This window comes from Eutrigla gurnardus (genome assembly GCF_963514095.1).
Source record: "Eutrigla gurnardus genome assembly, chromosome: 21".
Classification (NCBI taxonomy): Eukaryota; Metazoa; Chordata; class Actinopteri; order Perciformes; family Triglidae; genus Eutrigla; species Eutrigla gurnardus.
In genome coordinates, this window is record NC_139932.1 from 10,948,080 (window position 1) to 10,971,986 (window position 23,907).

Here is a 23,907-nt window from a genome sequence, read left to right on the forward strand (position 1 = left end):
GGCCACGACACATTGCAATACCATAAAAAAAGGCTGTAAATGCATTACCAACGCAGCACGGTTATTGGTATGTATTCACACTTCACCTTCCAGATGACCACTGGGATACTTGGCTGCGTTCACACACATATGATAGACAGCTAATAAAAGAGCAGGGGATGTAAAAGTCTGGTGTTTGGGTGAGGCTGGCGGAGGGATATGGGGGCGCGGCAACACATCCATAGCTGGACAATTGTTATTTTCATAATTTATTCATTGAGAGTGCGATTGAATCTTGATGGGGTTTCTGTGATTCTGGAGTAGTGGGGTTCGCCAAGGATACAAACACTCTGAGACGGACAGCTGAGGATCTGCTGTATATATGGAACACTTTATACACATGCTCTGGCTGGCGGTCTCGCTACATACGTTCCAAATGCATGATCCAGATGTGGCCACATATGGAGCTGTAATAAAGTCTTTAGATGAAGCATCGGATTAATTGAAGCGTACGAGACGTGCTTCGATGGAGAAGGCAAGCAATTAAGTCCCCCTGTGTGTTTGCATGTGTATGCGAGGCATGTGAGTGTGTGCCCGTGTAGCTGTCTGCCTGTGTGTAATGATATATGGCGAGTCCTTACAACACTCAAGAGACATAAATTACAGATATTACAGATTAATTTTAAACCCATTAGAGATACGCGACTCTGGATGGGTTACAAAATCACATTCTATACGAGCCACCGCTGGGCCTGATTCTTACTTAAAGATGGGGGGAACTGAACAAAGACGTGTGCCACACTGTAACCTCTCAGACATGAACATTTCATTGATATCAGCACGTAGTTTCCCTCACAAAAATGCAGAAAATAGTGCAGCAGCATCTGCAAATACCGCAGCGGCATCTGTACTTCTGACTTTGTACTTGTATTTAGTGCATGACCATTTTTCTTCTGTTGTCAACAGTGCATAGCTGGATTTAAAACGAGCAATCAAACTCTTATTTCCAAGGCTGTGTTGGTGAGCATCTGAGTTAATAACTATATTGACTTGAAGCAGACCGTTGAGGAAAAAAAAGAGTTTAGGAAACTCCAAGTAGAGAGACTAAGACACACATGACTAAGCTTTAAGTGTTGAGTAATCCCACAGCCAGAAGAACTCATCAACTCAATCTCTATTTCTAACTCTTTTCCCGCTCCCTCTTTCCCTACAGTAAGTTTAATTTGAAGAGAGAGAGAGAGAGGGAGAGAAATTCCCTTTCCACACCGCGTCTCAATACATATTTTTCTAATTTCTTCCTTCAGAAATCTCTTAATGGCTTCTTCGCTGGACCCTGATGAAAACAATGACTTTTAACCTTCCTCTTCCTCTCGTTCTTCTCCCTCCATCACAGTCGACTTATTTCACTTTCTAAATGATTTCTTACTCCTTCAATCTCTTCGGAGCCATTCAGGCCCCGGCCCGGGCTTGTGGCCGGCGCTACGCATTGTGACAGGTGAAATGAAAGCCCAGAGAAATCTCATCTTCTTATAAACGCTCCGAGGCATTCAGCCAGTCAAAAAAATATATATTCCCCCCCCCCTCCCTTTCTTTCTGGGGCGCCGACAGATGGGAGAAGAAGAAAAAAAAAGTGAGCTGTTATTTGAAGACCATTTGGGGCTTTTCCTTTATCCACAGTTAATCAATGCTGTTCTTTTTGGTGCCGGGGGGAGCGGAGGGAGTACGCTTCTGCATACAATTACAGACTAGCTACTGTATGAGTGGCAGAACTACACGCCGCATTAAAACGCCTCGTAGAGTCAGTCCTACGCTTACTTTTAAGATAAATACCAAGAGAAGCCTAATTAATACTACATTATGTAAACAGGTGAGCCTGAATATTCATAATTAGTTTTGCAGTTATCGTCAAAGGATCGTTTATCTATGTGTTATGGAGTCTCTACAGATTAAAAGTGCCTCGATGTTATTGTCTCACTCCATCTCCTACCTTTTCTATTTCATCCAGACAATGTCAATCGGAGCTCGGTGTGGGGAAATAAATAAAAAAAGGAATAGCAGCAGACAAACAGCTCTGTCAGGCACTGCTGATTGAAACCTCAAGGTCATAGGCAGAGAAAGAGTGAGCAAAGAGAGAAACAGAAGAAGTGGGAGCCGTGGAACAGCGTAGACTCTCCAGGGTCTGGCTGGGCAGCTCACTCGCTGTGCTATTGTGTGTGCGCGTGCATGTGTGTGTGTGTGTGTGTGTGCGAGGTTTTCAAGGCCTCTCCTTGTAGGCGGATTCTGCAAAGTCACTCGTCTCCCTGCCTCTCGTCAATCTCCATCTCTATCGCCGTTTTCCTCTCCACCATCCCGTTGTCTGCCTATTTTTTTTTTTTATTTCCCCGAGTGTAACTTCTCGACCTGCGACATGCCCTTCCCCGTCTCCACTTTTTGTTATACTGCTCCGTCGTGCTCTCATTCCACCTCTCCATCTTCCCAAATCCCTCCATCACTCTCCGGCTTGATCCTTCCACACCCCTGCCTCCATCTTAGTCACACATGACCAAATCACCCTCGCCTCCCCTCCACCTTCTCTCTATCCTGTTGCCACTCAAGGCAACACACACACACACACACGTTTGCCATCTTTTCATGATCTCTCTACTCATTTATCTATCTGCTCTTACCCATTATTTCTGCTTGTTAAGCAAGCTAGAAGGTCACTACTTTTTTCTTACTCGGTTCCTTCCCTCCCTCTTTCCATCCTTCCACCCGACCTCAACCTTCGCTCTGGGTTTCATTTGCTCTTTCCTTCCCTGCTTTCTCCAACACACAATGTATTCCTCCTTCTCTGCCAGATTTGCCTTTCCCTTTTTTACACTTTTCCATCAATACTTTTCACACCTTCCGCTCCGTCATCTTGCTTTCCCTTCGTTCATCTCACTATCCCTCTTCTTCACTTCACGTCTCCCCATCCAGCTGTTCGGGAGTCTTCCTCAACCCACACTCATCCCCCCGTTTCTCCGTTCATCCCTCTTCCCCCTCCTCACCTTGTAATTCTCCACTCTTGCTGTAGAGTTCACGCCTCTGCTCTCTCAAGTAGGCACTCATGCTAATGGCATGGGAAGATGATTCAAACCTGCAAGATACATAAAAGGTTCAACACGTGGGCACAGGCTACAACAGTACAACACACAATGTTAACAGGAAACAAAAAAAAGAACTGTGCAATGGCTTGAGGTCAAACATACAAGTCAAGTCAATTCAGCTTTTATTCTTTATTAAGTGCGCTTAAATATGTTTTTAGTCTTTTGTGATATTTCAATTTTTGACTTCTCTTATATGTAGGGTCATTTTTATTCTTGTATTTTTGGTCTAACACAAGGCAGAGAGCAAAGGGTGCGATCCTTACTTGAAGAGCGACTGCTTAGCACGTTGTGGTTTTTTCTTCGCGAAAAAGGCAGCAAACTCACTGCCAGTGCTGGCGTAAGAGAGTTGATTAGACGGCTCCGTGGCACTGCGGCTGTTCTTCACGTCCAGATACTCCATGAGCAGAACCTAAACAACAAACAGAGCACTAATGGGTCAAAAGCAAAAAAGCAGAATCTTTATGGGAGACTGTCCTCCAGCCTCAACATCTTTCCATGCATTTTAAACGGCTGTTGTTTTTTACAATTACAAGGGGACATGATAAATATATTTTATGTACTATATAAAAAAGTATGTATGCTTTTAACATTTAGCTCCTCTATGTTGGTGACACTTTGCTTTCAAGCTGCAAAAACAGATGAGTCACGGTCCAGTAGGTCTAATGGAATATCACAAAGTCACTCGTAAAAGGTCCACGGACACTTGATGTGATTTTTTTAAGGAAAAATCATAAAAAAAACTACAAAGCATCAATCTCAACTGTCAAACACAGCGTCGTTCACTAAAGCTACTTACTTAGTCCTGAATTTAACACATTAATATGCTTCCTCTTATTACACTATCTTCCTATCATTGTTATACCTTATGTAACACGGAGTACTCAAGCTTATTAATGACGCTAAAGCTCCCACCCCCGCCTGACTGCTCTGTTCACTTATCAATGTATTCATGAGTACCTTTTTGCGACCCGGAAGGCCTTTATGCAGCAGGTCTACTTCTAGAGTAGTAACAAGAAAAATAACCACATTTACATACATTAACCATCAGGTTATGCTCTCTCTTTGCTGACCTCACTTCAAAACATGGCTAAAACACGAGTCACACTCGGTCATGTTAAAAAAAATGGAATAGTAAAAACTGATTTTCGGTGCTGTGTGTGATTGAAACACCTGGATCATAATTCTTATTAACACACTGAACCTAACTCTCTATGCGGTGTCTCTTTAAATCCAAACTTTGAGAGGGATGAAGCCCACCGTCATGACTGGGTCCCTTTTTCTCTGTAAAAATTTCCGTCGACCATTTCCCCAGATCTGTCGACATGATCCATGGCGAAATCCATCAACGTCTTATCATGCTTCATAAAAATCTTATCGACTTCTAACAATAGCTGACGACAATCACATCGAGGCTGTGGCCAGACAGAGAAAGTTAACTTCCTCTCCTCGATCATATGTTGCTTTCACTGGCTCTCATTTTTCAAAACCCCTCAGTGTTTCATCATGTCTCAATTCTATTTTCTCTCCCTTGCCTCGTCTACCGCATTTCATCGTTCCCCTTTCTCCCTCGCCGTTCTTCGTTCCTCCCTCCGCGCGCGCATACGTTCTAAAATAGCCTCCCATATCGAATAGCTTCATAATTTAGCAGGGCCATTTAGCCCGTGTGTGTCTAATTCGGAGACGCAGTGTGGGTCAGCCCAGAATGGGACAGGAGTAATGGCCAAGCAGATGGAGATCCATCCCGACCATAATGATGTAATTAACGCCGCGGAGAGCTCCCTCCGCCGTGCACGGGAAAGACTTCACATGCGTGTGTCGATGTGCACACACATGGATGTGCATGTGTACAGCCATGAAACAAATAATGCACAAACTGGTACCATAATTTATTTGTTTTTAATCATTCTGAATCATTTTGAGTGTGATTCATTCAGAGGGTTAATAAAAGAGATAAAAATGCACGATTGTAACTTAAAACTGTTGTGATTTAAGGCTCAATGAGTCCGATGTCATAACAGCTGATCGCACATGGAAATATGCAAGTTCAACAAATGCACCATATCTTCCAACGCACATGTAATTACTCTGTAGCGTACTTCCCCACATCACAGGCAGCACCGGAGGCCACCGCACACACGCCCCCTCTCCAACTGGCAACGCCAGGGCCTCCTCTCGCCACTAGCCTCACGCCGCGGCTAATCCTATCAGTGTATTAATTACTAATGATGAGCTGATGGAGCGAAACCCCCACTTGCTTGCATGCTAACGCCCAAGTAGACTTAATGAAATGCCAGCACTGGGCTGATGAAGGGGCTCCGACCCTACTTAAATTGCATTAGCCCAGAGACAGAGTGAACTTTGGAGGCAATTAACTGGACTGCTAGGACAGAGGGAAAGATAGCGGAAGAGAGGGATGTGGAGACAGAAAAGTAACGCGGGACAAGAGATAAAGGTGCAGTTGTGGAGAATAGAAAGAGCAAAGGATTAGAGGAGTCGAATGAACACTGAACGGAATGCTAAAGAGAAAATGGGAATGGGGAGAGGAAAAATAAGGAAGACAAAGAGAGAACACGAGTTAAATAACCAGGTGGTACTCATTTAACAACCCTAAGTGACGTTTATGAAAAACAGCGCTGGTTTCCCGACATCTCTACTTCTGGCAAGGGCACAAGACTTGAGTGGAGAGAAACAAGATTTGTGAACGTCGCCTCAAATTTACAAGCTGCCTCGATAAGTTTCTCTTTTATAAACGACAAAGTTGTATAATTACAATTGGCATCACAGCAGCATCTTATTCACTTGAAGTCACGTTGTTCTCGGGAACACCTTTAAGTTAACATTTGCACTACTATATATTTGTGAGTCAACGTCGCCTCCACCTCTCAACTACTCTATTCAAGTACATTCAAAGAGGGCTTAATTTGAGCAAACAACTATCGACACATGTTCCAAGTGAGCTGCAATCATCCACACTACTCTCCCCATGCACCTGTTCAATATAAACAAGGCACAACCTACTGTTGCTTAGCATTTGGTGCTTCCAAATTTAGCAGGAAGCCATGCATGCAAAGTCACAATCCCTATTTAACGCAGAGTTTGAGGATGATTAATCTCAGGTGGCTGGTGTTCTCCTAAATGTTGCACCATTAAAAGGAAACTTTACAGGTGGTGTTTTGGGTGGCGACAGTCTCCCACCAGTAAAGCTTAATGTACTGTAATGATGCGCTGTAACTGCATTCATACGGACACAACTTTGTAGCAAAGCCTTCCTCTCTTTTTTCCGTTTGACACAAATGTCATCCCTCCTGTCTACGGAAGATTGTGCTCATCTGCTGTTCACTCATAAAACAACGGAGCACTCGCTTCCTTTTCACAATGACTTACATGACCCTGCATGTACTGCACTTGTGTCCATAAGACAATCTCCCTTTCTTCCTTCTTCCGTCCTCTTACCCATCGGGTCAAGCATGTGAAATCTCATTAAAATTGCCGCTACTCATGCATACAAAGAAGCCAACCTCCTATTACTGTCACCTGTGTATGACCAGCTCATCAGTCGGGCACACTAGCAAAGTGGCAAAGAAAAAGGACAACAGAAAAAACAGGAATTAGTCAAAGGAATTGGATTAAAAAACAAGAGGGGAAAAATAGAGGGAATTGTGTTGCAAAGATATAAGAGTGACCAAATGATGACATTAGAAAAACGGTAATAAGGAGACATTGGGTGATACAAAAGGCAAAGACAAAACAAAGAGTTCCATCAGTGACCAGAGCATCACATCAATGCAAAACCCAGATAGGCAAGTGACCAAAACAAACAAATTCAGTGGTCGACAATATTAATTAGCGATGGCCCCAGGAGCCCAGTTCCGAATGGGAGCCACATCTAATTAAAGTAAGAGCCTGAAGCATCGGTAACGCCTGACGTAAATGGCACCGCTATCAGAGGAAGACAAATGATAGGACAGGTAGGACCAGATGGAAACAAAGTCTCTTTGCACATTTCCTTCTTTGTTCTCTGGTGCTTGAATATCAAAGCATCCTCTCAGCATCTTCTACGATGTAGATGGATCTAAATGAATCAGCCAAAACAGCATCGATGAACTTGTGCTGTAAGGAGACGAGGCCATTAATCGGCTGAATCCATAAAAAAATACATATTAATGTGTGAATCTGTGAGACAATGGATGAAAAAGGGTTGCATGTACACATGTCAGACATCAGGCAAAACGCCAGATACTAAGCAGAGTGGGCGTTCATGCAAAACTCACACCTCTATCAAGTGCCCCCCCTAACAAGGACAATCATTTCCATCACAAATGTAGTTCTGTCAACCAAACTTGTTTGGCACTTGAGTGCCTTTGGTTTCGTCCCAAACTTTAATCACTCCACTGAGTGCTAAGTTCCATTAAAAAAAAGAAAAGAAAGAAAATTCATCCAAGTCCGCCTTTGCAATTCATTACCAGCATTCCGCTTATTTTCTTCCGAACCGAATGCCCCGACGTCGCACCTCACTCATCCTCCATTCTGTTCATTAAGGCCCTAACACCCAGCAATTAAGAGAGCATCAGTTGAAGCGTTGCAGGTGGGCACTTGTCGTTGGAAGAACCTGTCAGACAATTGGCCAAAATTGAAGAACTAAATATCACTTCATTTCCCCTTTTCTCGCTTCCACCCTTTCTTATTAAGACGTCTTAAAAGCGGCCGAGAGAACAATCTCAACGCTTTCTCAAGGCTTTATTGAAATCGGCTGTTTTCCCATTAAATCCCTCGGCTGGTGTCTTGTCACAAAACATATTGACCGATATCTCTCGCTACGAGCTTGAAGTTAAAGCCCGAAGTGTCCTTGGCCGACGGAGAAAGTGTTATTTATACACCCTGTATTGATTGTGTTCCAGCAACTTCAATAACCTTCACAACTTCTGACAGAGCTCTGGCCACAACTGCTCCCACAGAACTGAACCACCGCTAACCAGAGGGGGGTTCCCACCTGGAGCGAACCGCATCCAGTCAATCTTCTGAAGGCTATCTTGTTGACGAAAGAAGGAGGATGTGCCGGCCCGTTCACTAAAAGCCATTTCATTCCTCTGTGTCCTTGACGTGTCCCCAACATGTTTTTTTTTTTTAACGTGGAACATTTTTTTCTGCATTTATTGTTTGAAACAAAGAGAGAAAAAGAATAATACAAACGTTTTACAGTGTCGAGGGGTGTTTCTATGGATACTATCCAGAATATTGAGTATACTGAGAAATTGTGATTTACTTTACTTACTTTTTTTCAGTGATACACAAATTAGCAGTGAATGTGTTGAAAGGGGCAATAATTAACATTTATTTGATTTGAATAGCAAAACTGACAACTGACAATGACAATTAACTAAAATGGTTTTAATTGTGAATGAATTTTTACCATTACGGAAAAGTCAAGTCAGTTTTCTATTTTGTTGCTCAATGAGACTGTAGTGAATAGCCCTTATCTATTGAATTATTTTAATTCTAACTAGTAAATAATGTTACGCATGGCTTTAAATGTAATATGAACAGCACCATGTATCTCTAGGAGTGTGTGACTATGCTGCTGTGACAGAGCACTGTTTATTCTGTACACGACAACCCTTTTTGCAACACGGTGTAACTATAAAGTCTATCTACAAGTCAAGGAAATGATTGCAAAAACATACATGAGCAGTTGATTAAAGTCTCCAGTGATTTTGATGTAGTAAATATATATGGGATGGGGGATGTGGGGGGGGGTTTGCCATAGAGATGGTAGACTTCACTGCGCTCCAGCGATATGTAAATATGACAGCGCCGTGGAAGGCAGAAGAAAGGTGACACATTGATTAAAATGTTGAGGCGAGAACAACGTAGCCATGTCTATGCTTCATATCTAATTAAAAGAGATCATTGTCTTCTGGCTGCTCTCTGGCAGCTCAATTCACCTCGTTTTCACTCCGTTGATGAGTCGAGGGAAGGCGCCGCATATTTAACCCACTTGTACGTTTTATATATATTTGTCTTCCACAGCAACGAGAGGATTCATTTATTAAGCGAGCTTAAATTAAGCTACGGAACTGCTTTTCTCGTCTTTTTGACCACGTGAGGGGCTTTACACTACATTCACCCATTCACACACATCCATACGCTGATGGAAGAGGATCAGGATCGAATCGAAACCATTCACACACCGATCGCACAGCCTTCGGGGACTGGAGGAGCTGGGAATCGAACCACCGATATTCCGATTGGAGCATGACTGGCTCTCCCTCTGAGCTGCAGAGGTGCAAAATGCTATGGGTCTTTGTAATATATAAAAAAAGAGAGAGAGGGGAGGAAGAACGTGATCAGAAATACATAAAAACAGGAAAGAATATTAGAAGTTTCTGTTTGAAATGGATGGAAGCAATATGTTAAATATATACTGAAAGAATAAAAAAAATCACTGGACCAAAGAGAGAAAATGTACTGTTTAGTGTCGCCAAGCGTATTCTAAAGCAGACACAGGCACGTACACGTCAATTTTATCAAAGTTTGTTGTTTTTTTTACTCTATATTTTGAGCCGGTATCGAAAAAAGCTCAACCCCTGTCGCACGCCTTCTTATCTCCAGCTACACTGAAAATGTTTATACAGAGTTTCACTTCTCTGGTGACGTTTTCAAATCAGTTCCCTCACGAGGCAGATAGCCAGCATCTATCCATCTATTTGAATGCAGGCTCAAAGTTCCCTCGTCTGCCGAGAGGAAGCCACTCGTTAAAAGAGTGATTTGTTCTCTGGTCACACACTCAGAGCGGACAACGGACATGGCAAGCAGTCACCCGGCCACAAATCCTCGCAGAACGCGCAAATGCCGCGCTAATTAACAAACTAGCACGCCTCAAACTGAAAACGGCCGACAAGGTCAAAAGGGTGATGAACGTCAGTAGCCGGAGACACTCTGTGGCAAACATACATTAAATAACACTCCCACTGGGTGGTCTTAATGAAGAATTCATGAGCCGGTTTATGAACTGTGATCTTTTATGAACCACATTACCCAATTACCTGATAACGTATTGTGTCTTCCATCTTGTTAATGATTCAAAAGAAAACTTGTGGATTTTGTGCATTGTGGCACCTAATGTTGTTTTGACTAACAGTTATATCACATTAAACTTGGCAGGCTGAGAGACCGTCAGATGCTAATATATTGTGTTTTTAAAAGGAAAGACAAGCATATTAATCATTTATGGATACACAAAAATTCCAGCGACTGTGATTTCTTTGATACAACGGACTGCTTTGAACAACGGGATCGTTCCTGATGGAAAAGGGAAAAGGCAATCATGGAAAGAGGTAGAGCGTAGCAAAGGCATACAGGGGTGTACACTTAGAAATGCAAATTCAATAATAGTGTGAATAATCGATAGAACCACTACAATCATCCTGACTTTTCAAAGTGTGTTTATTTTCCTCCCCATTCTAAGCCTAGCGGGCCTCAGTCGCACATTGACGAATGGCGTTTCTCTGCCAAGGCCTTGTAACTGGGTGCACCCTGTGTTCCTGTCGGCTCTTGCATCTGTCTGCTGGTATGTCATGTGGAAAGGTCAACCTGGTATCTCCACTTCTGGAAGGGGGGGGGGGACGACACCTACCTAGAGGTTTCTGTACATGTCAAAGATGTGAGCTGCAATAAGTAAGAGGTGCAAGACAGGCAGGGACGCAAATGATTTAAATGTACAGGGGAGAAAAAGATATTTCCTTTCTGTTCTAGCCTTCATTCCAATTGTAAAAGCATCACTTTTAAATCAATCACGTCTAGCAGTTACAGTAGATACGGTCTAACAAAGGTCGTAAGCAGATTTTGACCAATGCTGTGTAGGTTCCTGCACCTTTGAGGGTCTTCAGACGTGAGATCAGGACTCAGTATCCTATAAAATTTAACAGAGCCGATGCGGGAGCGGTAGGAATTTAATGTCTCTCATTGCCGATATGCGACCCACAGACAGACAGACAGAGTGGGCTAAACGAAGGACGTGAACGGGAGTGTGGGAATTGTCAGAGAAAAAGAAAGCAAGATAATGAGATGAAGAAGGAAGTTAGGGGGGGGGTATGTGCAATGTATTGGGAAATTGAGAGACTGTAATACACAGACAGCAGGACTGAAGAAGGGAAATGGAAAGGGAGAGAAAGGCTAGAGATCAAGCAAGAGATGAGAGAAATGGCAAGAGGGAGGGTGGGCTGGACGAGGGGCTTTCATATTGATACAATCGGTCAGGAAATAATAACACGAGTGAGTGAATAAGAAAACCTCATTTCACGTAATGAGTATTCTAATCAAGAGATTACATTATCTAACATCGCAGTGACAGGGGAGAGTGAAGCCCCTGGCAACTGGGTGTTGGCAGTGATGCCAATGCGTGCTGGGGAATGGCTTAATGCCTTCTATAACCGCGCTGAGCAATTATAGCACATGCCTATGCACAATCACACCCTGGGAGACGCACGTGCGTACACCTCGACGCTCACACACACACTGTAGTTAGGAATCCATGCATGCCAGCTGGTGAAAACTCAAGTTATTGGAAGCAGACGAGCCGTAGAGTGCGAGTTAGAAATAGATGGGGCTTTCAATTTTCGATTTAACTACGAGATGGCATTCTGTCAAGTTTTCACGATCAGTAAAAACACTGGCCCGTGCAGAGAAAAAAGAACAAAAAAAAACACATTAATGTTTTTGCTATTGATCACCGTGGTGACAATCAAAGCATTCGGGTCAGTCCTCTGAGAAAGTAGGAAACAAATTCTGCTGTACTTTCTCAGAGGGCCCTAAAAGATATATATAAAGTACTTCTAAGTCATGAATGGGTGTGAAATGCATGTTAAAATTAAGTAGGAAGCGCCTCATCCTCTTCAACAAATTAATGCTAGTTAAAACGTGGTTAAACACATGAGAAATGCTTCAGTAATGTGATAAATTAAGCATTACACACAACTCCCAGTGAAGGAGGATACACACACACACACACACGCACGCACGCACGCACGCACGCCGATCGTTTGAGAGCAACGACCGCCACAGTCTTCCCTCCGAGATTCAACATAGGTCAGCTCAACAGCTGCTCGTCCACTCAGCCAATCAAACAGGAGCAGGGAGCAAGAGAACCCAGCATAAATACACACCAATTTAAGAACCTAAAACGAACCCAAGCAATCATGCTCCCCTGTCTTTCCTCTCGATACTCCTTGCTGACAGATTGAATGCCATCCCTCACATCACTCCAGTTTCTCTACTGACTAATTTACTATCAAAGAAGGTGAATTACATCAATGTTTTAAGACGAGTGCTGGTTGGAAGATACATCAGTGGTGAACAAATCCCCATGGCAGTGGATGAAAAATTAATATGGCCCTTTACTTAATGTAGCAACCATAACGAACGCCACAAGAAAAAAATAATGCCATACATTGATGCTGGCTTGTTTCGTAGATTCTATGTGTTTTTGTTAACAGAGATAATATAGGATTAAAAACAAACTTTGTTTTGTGTAATCCAATTTCCCACAAAGATCACGAACATTTGATTACTGTAAAATCTTTATAGCGCTTGCCGTTTAAAGCTTGGTTTTTATATGATATCTAGCGTCTTGTTAAAACTAAATATATGCACAGCACTCTTCTATTCCTGTTGCTCATATCTGACCTGCAGCACTGTCTGGATCTTGGCAGAGACGTCGGCCTGCTCGTATAGTTTGATCCCCTCTTCATAGGCGCCGCGCGGACACCGCACCGCGATCTGCTGCATGTGGGCCAACACCACGCTGTGAGCCTGGGCCACTGCCTTGAACTTATCGAACAACAGCTCCAGCAGTTCCAGCAGCAGCCTGTAGAGGGAGCCAGAGAAAGAGCAGAAAGGGAGGGAGAGGATGAGAACCAAGAGGGAAGAAGAGCAAGGGGAGTGGGGAGTGAAGGCATGAAGAGGGGAGAGAGAACTTATGAGAAGCATAAAATAAAACAAAGTAGATGCGATTCTTTCCACATATTTATTTTGCATTCACGAGACAGTTTATTGGTTAGGAGAATACACTACTCCTACAGTATGTCTTGGCCTTGGCCAGAAAACTACCAAGGATGCCATCGGAGGGATGAATATATATGCACTGATGGATACTTCGAAATGATGAAACGACTCCTATTCCGCCATATTTTCCTACATTATGAAGGTAATTGTAAAACTGCTATGTATAAGTCTGCCTTCAAAAAAGAGCCCTATAGTTGTCCTGGTAGAAAATGAGGGAAATAACAGATAGCAACAGATAATCTACCCACAAATCACCACTGAGAACGTTCCACATTTACACCAATTAGGGTGTTTCAGTTCCCTGTTTTCATGAACATTTTGGATTCAGGAGATACTCACTATTATTCTCTCGCTATTTGTCCTCCAGTAATAAACCCAGCACCTGGGCTGGCTATGGGGAGAGCAGTGAGCTGCCCAACCTCCACTCAAACAGAACAGCTACTCTCATTAGATCTAAATGGCTCGGGCTGAAGAAGAGAGCATGCAGCCAAAACTAAAAAAGACTTCCACTTGATCTGAGTGTTACGCTGTGGACAGGAAACTCACACTTTCCTCATCTACACTAATGCTTTCATACAGACTGTTGCCATACCTGCTTTCTGCACAAGGACAAAGCTTTTAAAGTAAAGAGGGAACACAGGTTACATTAGTTGAGTCTGAATGAGTACCTAGTGCACACATGCTAGTGAGTGCCCACTTTATATTAGTGGAGTTATACTACAGTTAATATTAATATAGTGGCATCGTTTAACGCTGGTCATTTCTCTTCTGACATATAAATTGGGTTTTAGTTAATTGGTGATAATTGATGCTTTCTTTTTTATTTGTTATTATTACTTTTTCTATCCAACTACAGTTTAAAAATTCTAAATATTGACAATTTGCATTCCCAGATGGACATAGATTTATTCTTTTCATCTCTCTTATATATTAAATATTATGCAGCCCAGAGATCGTTAAAGCTCCCTACTGTGAGACCCCTATCTTACCCATATACCCTCAGATCTAACTGAATCTGCCCTGCACCTACCCAATCAGCTGTTCTGCTAAACATATATTATAAGCCAGAAGTGCAACTAACCAGAATACAAGTTTAGGTTCCAAACCAAAAAACCCTCCATCTTCTATGAAGCACATTCAAAAGCACCTGAGCCCAAACCTCATTAATGCTTCGTCAGTACAAATTACCACCGACTGAAAGACAAGTACGCATGCTAAGAGTTTTGTGACGTGTCCAAGCTTTCCCGGGAAGGTATCAGGATAATGTAGGGCCAAGATGGATGTGTCACTAAAGGGCATTTTGGTTGGCTGTCTGTCACTACACTGGTAGTACCAGCAAGTAAATGTTATTAATGGAGAGGGAAGCAAGCACAAATCACTATGAGCTATAACTCAGGGAACGGAAGATATTTGTGAGGCAAGAGAGGAGCCGTGAAATGCCAACGAGCCAGAGAATTCCCTCTCGCTCCCAATGTCTGATGTATAAACATGAAGGACTGGCAATAAAATGGAGACCACCAACTTTCAGAAATTGACAAACAATTCAGGGTCGTGAAAATGTGGGGCTCTGATATCCTCGACACTTCTTTAACTTCAATGTCTAACACACTCTCCACACATAAACACACACACGTAAAGTGCAGACTGCCTTGTCCTCCTCATTATCTCCCAGTGGAAGCCATCCTAATCCATATTGTCTGTTCTTTGAGGCCTCACTTCTCATTTCCCCTCAGGATCGAACATGAGACACACGTGGCTGATCAACAGTTCGGAGAGCAGGGAGAGCTAGTCCATAACTCACTGGCACAACTTATGGTTTGGTTTAGGTTTGTTGTAAGACACAGATGATAACAAATAGGGGACTTTTTAAATATTTAATGTGTCCTTCAGATGTTTCCAGTGACTACACTCCTGAAAAGGAAGAATCAAAACTGTACAAAAGAGATCTTGTGATCAATGTGCTTTTCTTGTCTTTCATTGGATTTAAACAACTTTATCTTAATGATCTTTTGTCATTCAAGCGTGTCTTCCCTCTAAATCAGCTTTCATTCTAAGGGATTCAGATTGGATTGAGAATCCCTTTTAAACCAAAAACAAAGCAAGAAAAAAAAGAAATGCTGTGTTTTTGCAATGCATAAAATGATGAAAGGGGAGTTCAACAAGTCGGATTTGATGTAAATTAAACTGAACTGCTCACAGATCAGCGGCGCATGCTAATAACGCCGGTGCATGGAGTGGAAACCTGTTCGGAGTAGCTTACTAACAGTAAAAAGGTGTGAAAGGAGTCGGAAATGGAAATGCACTTCCAGGTGGCTGATCACGGAGGATGTGAATGAGAACATAAACCTCCCAGTAAGCCACACACCCGCCATATATGCTTGGAAGTACTTAAGTGTTGCCTGCTAGTGTGCACTGCTATAAAAATACAGTGTGCAATATGCAAGACCATTGTTCCCTGGAAGTGGTACACTGGTTGGAGTTTCCATAGCAACAAGCCTCGACTTTAAATTGAAGTGAACATAAGCAGAACTAGGTGTGTACGCATCCAAGTACAAACGCACACACACAAACATCTAAGTGTCCGCCCGAAATGCGAACGCTCCCGACACGAATACGGCGTTAAGCGCTGGCGCACGTACACACGCACACGCACGCAATTTTAAAACAATCTGTAAGGAGTGGAGCTGGCCGATGAGCTACACGGTGGCCTGTTACATCGAGGTCAGATGAGATTCAGCAGGCAACCGGAGAGGGAAAGGCAGACGAGGCCGGAGAGAACATCCCTGACAGAAAACAAGACGTTCCTCTTAAATGGTTCAGGATCAGTGGACTGAGACCTGTGTTTCCCAAGTCTGCTCACTGTATGTGTAGAAGTCTGCAGGAGGCGATGTGACTGCTTTTTAAAATGTAGCAGTCCTCTACGGCAGGTGTGAAGTTGTTTGTGTGTGTGTGTGTGTGTGTGTGCGGGTGTGTGTGTGTGTATAACCGTGACTTGTCTCGGTTTAAAGCAGCAGAGTATCTGTTTTCATGGTCGAAGGCAGGCGTGCCTCCAGTCCTGGTCTTTACTGTGTTTCATACCTGGTTGACTGTCTGACTATGAACACCGTGGGGCTGCATTCAAAACCTGTTGTCTCCTGGCTTTAGAGGCTGCTCTAAACATACCTAAAAACAGCTGGCGACTAATCCAAGCCAAATCAGTATTTACAAACAGCTGGACTGTATAAGTAAAAATACGCTTTGTCAACAACTGGACTTAATGACACTGGGGATCTGAATCTAATGGGAGTACTGTAACTACAGAAGAATAAGCAAGCAGGCTGCTGGAATGAAACTCGTGCCTAGATGCAACACTGTGAGGATTACAAGTGACAGCTTTATTACGGTCTTTTTCACTGTTAACAACAGTAACTGCATAATGCTGTTTACAATGATCGTGTTTTTTTGGAAACATCGCCAATTCTGCTCATTACTTTCTATCAGGAAAACATTATCGTTTCAAAAAGATGGATTTTTGTCTTTCCACAGAACTGCTTACAGTTTCCTCTTCGTGGCTATCTACTTGTATCTCCCATTCCCAATTCATTTAATACAATCTATTATTAACTTCCAGTTTTCTCCAATTTTTACTGAATTACAGCAATCTCCCTTCTGCTGGGAATTGGTCTCCACTTTCAGGAAGCGTTGATATTTTAACATAGCCCCTCCGTCCTTCAGTGTGTCTTGCCTTCTCCCCCCCTGCCTTGTTATTACTGTACCTTGGCTGGCTCTCTTGGGCCAAGTTTTCTCCTCTCTGGTACGCGTGGTCTGCAATCTGCGTGGTGGACCTCTTGACGATCTGTTTCAGCTCAGGTTCCAGCCGCTCCATTATGGCTTTGATGGTCTCTGGGATTTTCTTCAACTTGGCTAGGGCCTGAAGAAAAAGGGGCAATCGATAGAAACACTTCACTTGAAGCAGGAACACAGGAAAGAAAACAACAGCATAGACCGCGTAAGTGGGGTGTGTAACACAACTGAGGTGTAGAAATTCGCAAATATGTGTTTGTAGTGTTCAGTAGTGTGCATTTAGGTACTTTGATAAGGATGCCCATGAACTCAGCGCTGTTTTCCTCTGGATCCACTTCAGGGAGGTCCGCCTGGTTCAACTCCCGTACATCCTGCTGCAGCTCACGCACTAAAGACAGTATATGAAAACACATAGCACGTACTGTAAGTGCTTACAAAATATTTACAGTCATAGGGATATAAATATTTAACTAATGGTTAGTTGTAAGACGTTTTTAAAAAAAGAGCACATTTATAATCCAGGTCTCTATTTTATAGTTCTCAAAGTCCTTGGAGCTAACATCTCAAATCTACTACTTTTATACATTTTACAACTCCCGAAGCATTTGTAAATTCTCCATCACTTTCACAAACATAAAAGTGGGATAAATACATATCCAGTTATACGATCACCTTTATAATAACACACTAAAACAAATATAAGTACAGCTTCAACTGCATTAATACACTTCATCTTTGTCTTTTAAATGCACACCTGCACCTGTCCTGTTATCCTCCCCCCCATTCATGCTTTTTCCATCCGACTTAGCCACATTAGCGGCTAAATTGAGAGTGGCAGCATCGAATGATGCCCTAATTTCCATTAGATGGGGCCTCCCAATCCCCCATCAAAGTACGTTAAGAGAGTTAATGTTTATGGCAAGTTAATGGACTTTGGGTGTATTTCCTTTTTCCCCCATTCCAACTGTAGTTTGTGTAATAATTATGACAATTACTAGCTACAAATGAGGTGCTCTAATGCTATTAGACAAAATGGCACGCTAGGCCATTGATGGAACCGGCTGCTGTGTCGTGACCACAGCTGTTAGCACGATGGTGCATCGGCACTTACTGCCTGGCGGTAGTTAATTGCCAGTCTTCTCTATGCATAATATGTGGAAAAACTGTGGTTTAGCTTTGACCTTTAACAGGGTGGTGAATTGAACAAATATTTATTATGTATTAGTGAAGAGTCGTACATGTGTGTGTGTTGTAGGGCGTGAGACACGCATTCATAGCGATGGGTGAATGAGAGCATATGGGGTGGAGATACATAGATAAATAACTGAAATGACAGTCGTAGCCGACATAAGCCCTCAATGAAATAAAGAGTTTAAACACAAAAGAAGTTTCTTTTGCATTTAGCTCGAAATCAGTTTAATAAACAACCACCGGATGGAATAAAAATGTTGGCTGCATCGTAGCTTCCAGGGGAACCTTGCTTTTCAGAGATCCAATCATATGCTAAGCTAGAACCTGATTCCTCCCAAGTGATAAGAAGAGGTAGTAAGGTAGCAGCAACAGTGTGCTAATATGTTTGGGGACACCGAGTGGTATGCACAGGACGGCGTATGGTTTCATGGAATCCACAGAGCTAAAAAGAAACTTAGAATGCTAAGAGTGGGTGGTGAAAAAAGTGCCAGGCTTAATAAAAAAACTCAGAAACACCATGGGAACGCCAAGTTATTGCAGGATTAACTTTTTTCATTATCTTCTTGTTTGCGTTCCTCTGTTCTCTGCCTGGAAGGAATGCAGTTTTTTTCGAATCTACGCCCCAACAACCAAGAGAGAATTCATACATTCCTGAATACGGTTATAGTCTCTATTATCAGTCCCTGTTAAAGCACACTGGTTACCAGTTTGAGCGTAATGAATGCCGTTTCCCTGCTGTGATGACAGAGATGCTGGGTGACTAATGGTACAGATAGGGGGGACAAGATAATTATAATGTTAGCAAGAGAAATGTATATTATGATCATAGTTGAAGATGTAATGACATATACTGCAAGGAGAGAGATGCGGGGGGTGGTGTATGTGTGTGTGTGTGTGTGTGTGTGTGTGTGTGTGTGTGTGTGTGTGTGTGTGTGTGTGTGCAAAGATGCATCAGTGGTGTGTTTAGCCCTTTGTACAATAGTTCGGATCAGCAGTTTCTGTGTGCATTCAATGAAACTTTGCGTGTGTATGTGCAAGAAGAGTTGGCAGTACCCACCTATAATGACATGCAAATGGATGTAAGACAGAATGATGCTAATGACTTCATTATCACTGAGAATATCAGCACGGTGGAAAATAAAATTGCAAACTGAAAATCCACACACTTTCTCATCCAAAGAGACCAAAAACACTGCTTTGTTGATGTGTTTATCTCTGTACTGTAGTTCCCCTAATGTATGCCATTTTAATGGCGAGCAAACCATATAACAAATGTTTTTCTTTTCCTCCATGAAGCATCCTGTTAAAACTCCCAGTTCTTTTTGCTTTTGCTCCTTTTTCATAATCTTCTTGCCTTGTTTCTGCCAAGCCACCGCCAATTATTCCCTCTTCCTCCCCTATCTAATGTGATCTAGGGATCATACCACTGCTGGATCCAGGTGTGCTGAACTGGGATGAATCCAAGAGCTTGCGTGGGGTGGACAGGCTACTGACATCCAACGCAGGCATGGGAGACGCGTCTTTGGCCAGGGAGCTGTGAAGAGAAAAACAATCCAGGGATCCAGTGATTATCGGGATAAAACGAGTCATGTTATTGACTATATGGCTTTGTGTCTCATATAAATCATGCTATTATGACTGTAAGGCTCAATTTAACTCCAAACATCTGGAGTAATAGCTTATTTTATACACATATAAAAGTTTAGTATGCGCTAACAGAAATTCACCCACTAACCTGGCCTGCTCTAACAAAAAACAATCTACCGTCGTAACAAAAAAAAGCATTGCATCTCCTGGTGAGATTGGTGCTGCTTTCCAATGAGTCATTTATCAAGCCTTAAGCTGGAGGTGGAAGCAATCCAGGTCCTTAAAGTTGGGGCGGTATAAGCACAGTGTGTCTGCTAAGTGAGCGGGGTGTATGGAGGCTGGCTTGTTGTTAGAGGAGACCCAATATGGAAAGGCTAGGACCTGTCACTGGCTGACCCTCAGTAATAAATCACTGTACCTCACCAGCTCACCGCCACCATAATTACTGCAGCCCACACACAGACACACATGTAAACGTGCAAACAACCCGCCACAGAACACAGCAGCATCAACGGTGTGTTTGAAGTCATTATGGCGCATTATTCCTAATAAGTTATGCGGCGGCGTCATGAAATAAGAAACTGGCCCCTGGGTCATGGCGGCATGTTGTTCTGCTAGTGGCTGCAAAACCTGCTTCATCATTTGAAGCATCACTGGTGTCACACTGAAAGTGCATTATGTTGAAATCTGTCATTTTATTTATTTACTGCTAGAAATTAATAAAATGCATGTATTGGATCTGTACTCGGTATCAGCCGAGATCCCAAAATCCCAGGTGTCGCTATCAGTACTGGACTGGGAAAGTCTAATCAGTTCATCCCGAGTTTCTTCCTAAGAAACCAAACAGTGCAATGTTTACAGGCACACAGACAGACAGCTGCATATATCTGACGTTCTTACAGTTACTGCATATCTTCCAATTCCCTGTGTGTGAATTAGTGATGTTTGCCTCTTTACAATAAATGATGTGTTTGTCATCCGTTTCCCGGCACAAAAGAACAAACACGGAGAAGTACGGCAACATGTTATACAAGGTCAAATTGTTTTTGTCAGTAATTGGTTGGTTTCCATACAGTAAATAATTGGCAAGTTGTCCCAGCGATAGAATAACTCATAATGAATACACATCTGTGAAGTCAAAAGTTTTCAAAGAAAGCACTTTGAAAGCTACATTTCGTTTTTCCGACATAATGGGCAAAACAAAAAGGACCAAACAAACCGGCTTGCTAAGTCTCACACTCACCAACGGCACATTTTAATAAAAGGCTAACTACAGCTAAATCATTTAGGGATGTTTACAAAGAAAACAAAATTAAATGATCTCTACTTTTTGTATCTCAAAGTTAGATGGTAACATTTAAGACCACTAGTAGTGCTACTGTGCAAAACACTGCAAGACCTCAGAAAGGAAGCAATAATAAAACTATAATCACATATTTTAAAGCATGCACAATCATTATTTTCATATTTCTATTCATGTGAGGAGATCTGGACTCCCAAATACGTATAATAGAAGAAATATAAGAAACTACCCCTTACCCCTTAGCAGCATTTTTGTCCTTGTTCTTGAGGCCCAGGCGACTTGTGGACTTGATGTAGAGATGTCGGTGCAGCTCATCAATGAGTACAAGGTGGATGTTGAGCTTCCTGCTGTGGAGCTCCAGCCGCAGATCTCCAAGCCCCTCTACCTGGAGCAGGGGGCCTTCCAAGGAATCCACAGCTGACACCTGCATGTGATAACATACCGGCCAAACAAAGGTTATAGGTTAGAGAAATAACACACAAAAAATATATCTGGACCAAAATTTAACCTGGACACACCTCAAAAAATGGCAGAAAATCGAATTGCAACTCATTCTGTGGCCGATTTACATAAGATTTTCATGGCCAGTGAGGAACAATCATCACATTACAAACATGGGAGGGCTGCACATTCATTGTTCCTTGACACTTAAAACATAAAACTCAGAAATATAGCACAATTATAGACACGGAAAAAAAACCTAGAGGATTGGTTAATGATTATCCCACTAACCTGCCGTTAGTGTTTCTCTGTTGGGGAAAAAAATCTGCCCGAATCTGATATGTCTAATAGAAATATGTATATAATATATATAATTAACGTGAAATTTCAGTCAGACCAGCTACAGAACCTTTCATTTGAAATGACACTTTCTTCTGAAGTAAATTTACAGAAACCAATGGTAAGTCAAAGTTTCTTTAAAACATCACATTTCTGTAATAACTCCACAAAGGTCTGCAATGGTGACACATGATCAATGGAATCAACTGCAAATTAATTTACCCATTTTATGTTAAATTGACCTACGAATAGATACATACTAAAATGTAAAATATACAAAAAATATATTGCCCTCCAAAAAATGACCTAAAGTTCCCTCATACCCACTTGAGTCACTGTCCTTATTTCACCCAATCCCAATCCCCCCCCCCCCCCCCCCCCTCCTTCCTCACTTTTCATTAGCAGCAGCAGCGGTGGTTTTGGCATGTTTGCACTTAATAAATCACGATGCCATTAAATAAAATGCGGCAGTCTGCACGTGTGTATTTATGTGTACGCTTCTGCATCAAGGGCACTAATGACTAGACGATAGCGTTGCGAAGAACATTTGCATGGCCGAGGCAGGCCAGAATGGGATGGGTACTTGGGGGTGGAGGGGCGGAGGGGGGTGGCACTGGGTGGGGTGCAAAAGTCAAGTGTGTGTTGATGCAAATGAGAGCCACATTAGTGACGAGATGAGCTAATGCGCTGCATGATCAGCCCCCTTTGGTTTAATAGAATAACTCTGCATGCCTGGCTTTGCAGGTCCTGTGTGTGTGTGTGTGTGTGTGTGTGTGTGTGTGTGTGTGTGTGTGTGTGTGTGTGTGTGTGTGTGTGTGTGTGTGTGTGTGTGTCCGCACACCTTCCAGATGTGTCTGAGTAAGATTATATGTGTTTGATTGTATGACTGTAAATCATTTAACACTTATCTGTGTGTGTGTGTGTGTGTGTGTGTGTGTGTGTGTGTGTGTGTGTGTGTGTGTGTGTGTGTGTGTGTGTGTGTGTGTGTTGGGAGGGGGGGGGGGGGATCTCATTACCATTGGGCTGGGATGACAGAGGAAGGCTGGTTCACATCGTTAGGGGGCTGGGCCTGTCACCGTAATGAGGGATATGAAGCCTCAAGTGAATTTTCTTGGGAGCAACAGAGATTGTAAAAGAGGAGAGAAGAAAAGAGAGGAGAAGAGGGGAAGAGAAGAAAAGAAAAGAAAAAAAGAGGAGAGAAGAGAAGGGAAGGGAAAAGAAGAGAGTGTGACAGCTTATCGCTAGCTCTGAGCTCCAAGGGGGGCCGGGTGTCAGCAATTTTATGTGTGTGCACCTGGGTTTTGTGACACTACAGGAACAAGGGAATGAGAGAATAAATCGGAGAGGAGAGGAGAGGAGAGGAGAGGAGGAGAGGAGGAGAGGAGATTTTCTGGAAACAAAGCCAGACGCGTTTTTAACCAAACCCATGGGGTCTAAGACTGCCATTCAATAGCAGACAGAGAGCATAGTCTGAATTCTAATTGTCAACCCTTAGAGATAAGACTCACATAAACACACACACAGACACACACACTCACACAGACACACACACACTGTTATGGAGAGCAAGAGGCAGCGAATGAGAGGTGGAAAGGATGGGAAGTTTATTGCTGGCTAGTCTACTCTTTCCCCGTGACACGGCAGATATAATAACAAAGATATATATTCCAAGAGTCTGCAAGCACAAACCATTTACAGCTTTTTTTTCTGTTAAATAAAGAGTGAAAAAGGGGGAGAAATAGATTATGGAGAGAGAAGAAGCAACAGAAGGCGCAGGGAGTCATTAATCTGACAGATGAGTGCTGTAATGAGTGACAGCATGATGGGAATAAACACTTCAGGGACTCTCAGAAGAAGTGACACAGGCAGTATGATGTTACAGTGGAGAGACATGGAGAGAGAGTGTCTCGGCAGCAAACAGTTTATCAGGGGGGATGCGGTATACTGAAAAAAAAAAGGTCTTTAAATATTCCTTAAAAACCTAATTGTCATATTCGGTGACATTCCTGCAGTCAGATTGAACTGCAACTTAAGTTTCTCTTGAGAGATTTCATCACACTCACACAACTTTCAGTCCACTCTCTCCATAGGTTGATG

The 23,907-nt window shown here is 42.7% G+C and overlaps 1 protein-coding gene across 1 annotated transcript in view; it reads right to left on the minus strand.

Moving 5' to 3' along the window:
- The window catches only part of exoc4 (exocyst complex component 4), a 106,600-nt gene that overhangs the window by 79,479 nt on the left and 3,214 nt on the right, over positions 1-23,907 (minus strand). The window contains exons 4-10 of the mRNA XM_084039292.1: positions 21,267-21,454; positions 19,565-19,674; positions 17,237-17,337; positions 16,922-17,076; positions 12,789-12,969; positions 3,371-3,516; positions 3,009-3,097 (exon numbers count right to left, since the gene is read on the minus strand). Of these exons, the coding sequence (XP_083895418.1) occupies positions 3,009-3,097; positions 3,371-3,516; positions 12,789-12,969; positions 16,922-17,076; positions 17,237-17,337; positions 19,565-19,674; positions 21,267-21,454 (970 nt within the window). The remainder of the gene's footprint in view (positions 1-3,008; positions 3,098-3,370; positions 3,517-12,788; positions 12,970-16,921; positions 17,077-17,236; positions 17,338-19,564; positions 19,675-21,266; positions 21,455-23,907) is intronic.